General features: G+C 40.2%; 1 protein-coding gene across 1 annotated transcript in view; it reads right to left on the bottom strand.

The window, feature by feature from the left end:
* Positions 1-381: 381 nt before the first annotated feature.
* SLC25A36 (solute carrier family 25 member 36) overlaps positions 382-7,241 on the bottom strand; it is a 29,523-nt gene continuing 22,663 nt past the window's right edge. The window contains exons 5-7 of the mRNA XM_009089233.4: positions 6,558-6,624; positions 5,131-5,420; positions 382-4,398 (exon numbers count right to left, since the gene is read on the bottom strand). Of these exons, the coding sequence (XP_009087481.1) occupies positions 4,205-4,398; positions 5,131-5,420; positions 6,558-6,624 (551 nt within the window). The 3' untranslated portion in view covers positions 382-4,204. The remainder of the gene's footprint in view (positions 4,399-5,130; positions 5,421-6,557; positions 6,625-7,241) is intronic.

Raw genomic sequence — 7,241 nt, 5'->3', positions numbered from 1 at the left:
CAGACTTCAGATCAATAGCTGGTGAGCTATTGTAAGAAAAACAACATCTAACAACGTGTGAAGTTCAAGGACTTGGTTATGACCTCACATGCAATTAACTCTGAGCATTTTAAGGAATTACTGCCCTTTGGTTTTGTCAGCAGTGGCTTGTGCTAGCTGGCACTTCAAATGGGCACAAGTTTTGTGGTCACTAGCCCCAGAATCTCAGTTGACAGACAGGGTCACTTGGTTGTGTAGAGGTAACTGTGTTCAAATCTGCATCAACACCTACTAGTTTAAGTGATCCATGAATCCCTCCAAAAAGGCCACACTAAAGGTACAATAGGCACACCTTATTTTCAGCTACTATAAAATGGTACAAGATAAAATCATTCACTGGGCTAATGAATTTTTCATTTTTAATCACAACTGTGCAGGCACTGGTATGTATCAATAATAGAAAAAGTCAAAGGTTAAAAACAGTGTACAGTTTAGCACAGCAGGCAACATTTGAATAGAAGCACATAATTTTAATTTGCTTTGAAGTTTAAAGCAATCCAAACAAAAAGTTAACTATATAAATACAGAGTAAATGCACATAGTTTACAGCCAACTACATGTATGCAAGAATAGCAAACCTCACATGAGTACTGAAGTATTCTCAATCTGTCATCTGTGAGTGTTTAGCTATGACTCTGAGGGCATAGTCATGTTCACATATGCAGGGTAGGCAGACTCTTAAATAGAAGAACTGAAAAAAATTACATAACTCAGTCTTAACAGACAGAAAGTTGAAAAAAGTAGTACATTTACCTAGGCACACTTCAGCATTCAGCTTGTTTTCCAAATCTGAACAGTTTAAACAGGAAGCAACATTTATAAAGGCTCTCCACTCTTGTATCTGGAAGCATTCTTTTACAATGCTGCAGTCTGAGGAATGTTGCAGATGTACAAAAAACAGACTAGCAGAAACTGTCATTAACACCTCAATCAACAAGGGAAGATGCGGAGTGCGTTAGGTAAACAAAGACAGGGGCGAGATGGGTAAGTGGGCAGGCGATGTCTCAGTAACCACTCCAACAGCAGCCATCTCCACAGCTCCCTGGCGTGAGCGCAGTGCCCAGCAGGGAGAGCAGAGAGCGGGGCAGACAGCACGGAGCTCCGCACGCCGCTCCCGGGGCCGTTTGCGGCTCCGCGCCGTGACTCCGCGCAGGGCGCGCCACCTGCCGGCCGTACCGCGCAGCTGCAGCCCCGCTGCGCGCCAACCTCGGCTCCGAACACAGCCCGGGAAATGAGGAACGGATTCGTGACTGAAGAGTTCTTCACTCGTCCTATCGTCTAGCACACACAAGTGGGACATACATACATGACATCCAAACACAAATCAAGATGACCAAGTTTAAGTGAACTGCTTTCAGCTCTGTAGTTAAAGATATTATTGAATGAAGCATCTTGTTATTTCCCTTGAGTTTTTATAATAAATATCAAGAAAACTACATAAATAATTTAAAGATCTTTGGGAAATATATCAGAGGTAATTTTGGAGGTACTTGTAGTTTAAAAATAATGAAAATCCCAAGAAATATTTGGGTAATGTTTGGTTATGAAAAAGAAGCCAAACTGATCACCCCTGAAGTTTAAAACAAAGCTGGAACATCCTTTAAAGAGGTGGAGTAATAAGCTGATTGTCTGCTTTTGGCTGTTATATCCCATATTCAACTGTCCTTGTTTAACTGTCCTACTTATCACCTCCAGGGGCTCTGCTCTTACCCAGAGAAGGCACACACACAGTACCCAGGGAATACCCAGGAACCGGAGACTAACACAGAACCAAGGGACAACGTATCCAAAGAGAGGAGAGAAACTCATTAAGCCTAGGCTACTCCAAGTGTTCACTGTGTTCATGAACTCCAAAGCTGAGTATCTTCTTTGCCAATTTAAGTTTTGGCTATGACTGAGTAACCTAGATAACCTGAAGGGTGACCCACTTTCTACATTACAAAAATTACAGTAAGTCACTATTACTGCATTTATTTATCTGAACAAAAGCACACATCAAGGCTTAGGTCAGTCATAAATACTCCAGTCTTTTCCTAGGGAGACCACTAGAAAAAGCCCACTTTAAAACACATTTAAGCACTCCTTTCACTTCTTTGAGACAATCAAGCTCACCATGGTCACCCCTCAGACCATGCAGTCTTTAAAAAGGGAACATTTTCCAAGCAGGGAAGTCAATACAGCACTGCAAGGTAAATGTACTTACTATGGGTGGCTTGTAGAGGATGAGCAATTAATACAGAGAATTACATTAAATACTGAAATACTTTGACACTGTATGGAAAACAAACAAACAAACAAACAAAAAAAAAAACCAAAAACCAGACATTGTTCTGCAAGCTTTGAGGTTTTACAGAGAGCCTACAGAACCAGTGCCACAGAGATGCTATGGATTTACAGCATAAACTCCTGCACAGCTTACACAGAAATCAAACCACATGCTTTGTTTAAAACCAAACTGCATATTTCAAACACGGTTTGATTCCAGATAATCAGTAAGAGGAAGAAAAGTCATAAGCCCTAAGAAGGCCACAAAGTGCATAAGAAGTCATTCATAAAATAAAGCCATTGCACATGATGCACAGTTCAAGTGTACTGAAGTACCACACTGGAAGAGCTGAGAGCACAGTTCTGTCCATGCCAGTGTAGCAGCATTTATATGGAGAAAGCTATTGACCCCAACTTATATCATCTTCCTCATCAGGATAGTGGATGCAGACTGAGAAGATATCTGTCTGGAAAACTGTGTAACTTCCTGTAACATTAAACTGCTTGACACTCCAGTTGTATGATTTTGGAAAAATCTGTAAATTATGACAGAATAAACCAGCTAAGCCTCACTGCTGAATGCAAGGCATTAATTTGCAATTGGCTTACAGAACAAAACCAATGCCTGAATAATCAGACAATGTGGAGGACAAGGTTATAGCTCAGTACACAGGCTCAAGCTGACAGAAGTCATACAGCATTTATGAGGGGGAATGCTTTCAAGAAAATATTATTTACAATTTCTCCATCCTTCTGCACAGAGCCTGTCTGCACTGACAGGATCTATCACAACTTCAACTGGTTTCTGCTTTCTGGTCATCCTAGCCACAGTGATATGTGTTCTCCTCCAGTACTCCCATACAAACACTGGTAATCCAAGGCAGGATTTGCCAGATATTTAAGGGTAATACAACCTGTGCTTAGGCAGCATGAATCTGAGTGAATCCTGTCTTCACAAACGGGAGGCTGGACTAATTGAGATTTCTAATCACATTACAAATCTTGAAAAAGGCTATGAAGCGGCATTCAGCAACTTCCTTAGCTGTGTGAGTGACCTGAACACATTGGCAAGGAAAACTGATGATACAGGACAATGTTCCATAGGCCTCTCTTACTTAGGAAAAGTTCCAGAAAAGAAAAAGCATGATGCAGCAGGACCAGAAGCCTACATACACCAACATTAACAGACTCATAACCTGAAGAGTTGAGCAATCAGACTCTCTCTCAACCAACATTGCTCAAACGTCAAGGTAAAAAAAAACAAAATGAACAATCAAAACCAGAAAGCTACAACAGGTATCAACTTTTGTAGTGAAGAAATAACTGTTCTGGGTCCCTGCACCATATTTTGTCTTGAGGTAGCAACATGGAAAACTTCACACACTTACCACACTACCTCAGTCCCTCAGTCTCTATGAATCTTCAGAGCAACTAAATGGAAGTTTCAGGTATAGAAAGCTATGAAAGTACTGTCTTGCCCATTCCTCCAACAGGTTACTGTGCAGTAAAACAGAACAAAAACGATGTAGCTGAGAGCAATCACTAAGAGAAAGTAATAGGATTGCCAACAACATATTTCATGTCCCCTCCCTCACCTATCATGTCTCTGAAGATTACTTAATGGCTTTGTCTAGTTTAACAGATGAAAAGAAAAGGATAATTCTGAATTAAGAGATGTATGAAGGCATTCCCTAAGGGGCAGTTCCCATTTGTCACATTGACATGAGACCACACAATAAAGGCAGCAAAATGATTCAGAGTTGCCCACAATCAACCTTCTGTTTCGTCCACAGCTGCTTGCTCCTGATACAATGCTCCTTTAGCCCACCACATTGGCATTGACATTCAGTGGTCCACTCCAGTCTTTCAGTCTTCCACCTTCTTCCACCTTGTCACACTGCTATCCATCAAGTAAGTAGACTACAACTTCATAGGTGGACATCATGATAGCCGTGTTTGGAATCTGTCTGATCAGGTGTGTAGTTAGACCTCGGTAAAGGGAGCCATACCCTTCCTCTCGCACAAGCAAAGAGAGTGTCTGGAAGAAAGATCTGTATTTTGTTCCCTCTTCTCTTAGTCTTGTTCGTACAACCTCTGTACAAAGAAAACCAGTGGAAAAAAAGAAAAATTGAGTGGTTACATTCACCACTTTTTATTATTTTTCCCAGCAACTGATCAGGGATTTTTACACAAAAATACCCCATCCCAAGTTCTCAATCTCACAACTCCTCCTTAAAAAAAAGGAAGAGGAAGAGAGAGTAGCAAAGAAGAAGAAGAAGAGAGCTAGTATTAGATAAGAAGAGAGCGTAAGAAGAGAGCTAGTATTAGATATTTGACTAAACAAGGCAAGTTCATTTGCTTAGCTATAATCCAAAAGAGGATTGTTGCTCGGGGTTACATTTTAGCTCAGAAGCTGACATACATTCAGTTCTCAGTTCATTAACAATGTATACGCAACTACTTTGCAGGAAGATCAAGTCCAACTGACAAACAAACTGCCTCCATCCCTAGAAGGGAGACAAGAACCTGGTGGCACATTATGAAAAATTGCTGAGTATATGGAAATGCAATGAAAGAGTACCTCTTTGGGTACCTTGGGCCATACTCTGGCCAATCCCTTGGCACAATAAACATTGCCTAAGAAAAGGCCATGCTGGATATCCACTGTAAAGCACTTCCATTTCTGAATACTATACTCACGTTGACCTGCTAAATCTGATATTCAGACAAATTCTTGAGCAAGTAAACCAAAGTTGGCTACAAATCTCACTAAGACTCCCTTTGATGGATCTGCCTCAGGGTCTCAGCTGCACATGTCCCACTTACCATGGGGATATGCTATTGATGTTGCACACGTTTTGGAAGTGGCAGCAGCCATCATCATTCGAACAAAGTCCGATGCTTCTTTTACAGATTCATCCTCATTGTCCATGGCACCAGCAGTCTTATACTCCAGTAATTTTTTCTTAATACTCTCATAAATGACAAAGTGAATAACAGTCTCAGATATGCCTGCGTAGGATGCAGACATTCCCCGGTAAAAGCCTCTAAAGCCATCCAAGCGATAAACTTTGCGGGCACACTCAAATGCGCTCATTCGCTTTTCTCCACGATTCCTAAAAAGGAGAAAACAAGTCAGAGTATCAACTGGTGCAATCAGAGAGACTGGAATATTAATTCAATAGGTTTGTAGTGACAAGAAGCCTTAGGAAATACTCAACACTGATGCTGAGGGGCTCCAAGTCACAGTCTCAAAGGCCTTCAGCACTAAACACAGGTAAAGCATTACAGGGAATCCAAGCAAACTTCACACAGTGACTAAAGACAAAGTATTACACTGAAAAGCTGAGCAGCTTTAGGCCTCCCCAACTCTCACACAATAAAGGACTAAACTGCTTGGAAACAGACTCCCAAATGGACTATCAATGTCAGCAACTCATGAGAAAAAAATGACCATTTCCTTTTGCATAATGGATTTGCCCTAAGCGTTGCCTCAATAAAGAGCTCCACAGCATTCAGTGGCTGAGTTGAAACAGCAGCCCTCAGCATTACAGCCCTCAGCAAACAACTGGCACAGCAACCAGAGTAACTGGGAGCTGTTGTTTGATTGAACTAAGCCACTGCTGATGTCAAGGAAAATGCTCATTAGACATCCTTATTCCAAGCAGTATTTGGCAAATGAAGTTTTATTCCCATTTTGAGCTTGCTCACTAAATTGAGTTGTGCATACTGAAGCAGTTAGAATACTGTACACAACTATGCAAACCCATGATAACACTGCACGAGATGTTCTTCACTACAGCTGCAAGTGCAGGCACATGGATTGTGCCAGCAGAGGTCTGAGTGAGCAAGTCACAGAATAAAAATAAGTACCTGAGGATGTTTAAAGCCTTTTTCTAAACATTTGCTATAATACTGAATCTGTATTTCAGGAATGTTTAGCTCAACAGTTAAAGAGAATGTATTACTGAATGAAAATGTAAGCATTTGGTTGGAAGAACATGATTTTAATGAAATTGTTAGCCTTGTAATTAATTCCAAATTTTCTTGTCAGTCTACTACAGTGCCTCAAGCATGTCTCAGAACAGATTAAAAAGAGAAGTGATAGTAAAACTTGTAGAGAGACCAGCATCAACTTTGCAAATCTGAAATGCTGAATGTTTAAGAATACATTCTACTTTGGAGTGAAAACAGATTCACAAAACTTGAGTACAATGTTATCATAGCAGTGAGGTTCCCTATTGCCACTTTACCTTGCATCAAGCTGTAATCGTGTCTTCACCAACCAAATGGGATTAGTTGTTGTGATCGCAGTAAAGCCTAAAAAATGTAAAAATAACATAATTAGATGTGATAATATCACAAGAACAGATGCATCTAAGTTTCAAATGCACACAGTTAAGGTACAGTGGATGCAAAAACTCGGACTATACTGATTTTGCTGAAGTCCCCATTTTGTGAATCCATACACCCAATAAACTCTTAAATTGTTTTTAAATTTTACATTAATATTGAATAAGTTTGATTCTTAGCAAGAGATGCCCCGTATAAAATATGCCAAATTAAGTACAGTTCTCTGCCTATCTAATACCAACCCTGTTTTGACACCACAGAACAGCAATGCCAACTACATCAATATCAGCCAATTGGGCAAAAAAGTCAGTAAGAATGCATTGCAGAGACAGCAATAGCAATTTGAGATGCTATAAAACATTGCCTCAATTTACTTTGTTACCTGAAATACAATCCGAGTTTAAAAGCATGCAGACTGAATAAATACTACTTTTGGTGCAGTTAAAAGGCATTTATTACTGCAAATTAGGAGACCTTTTAATACTGAGCTATAACGAGCAGTTATATTTGAGTGCTAATCTTTTATTTAGTATTCAAAGCAGAGATTGTTGCCTGGCCTTGGAATATTTTTATAAGCATATGAG

This window comes from Serinus canaria, chromosome 9 (genome assembly GCF_022539315.1).
Source record: "Serinus canaria isolate serCan28SL12 chromosome 9, serCan2020, whole genome shotgun sequence".
NCBI classification, from domain to species: domain Eukaryota; kingdom Metazoa; phylum Chordata; class Aves; order Passeriformes; family Fringillidae; genus Serinus; species Serinus canaria.
This window is presented reverse-complemented; position numbering and strand designations above follow the sequence as displayed.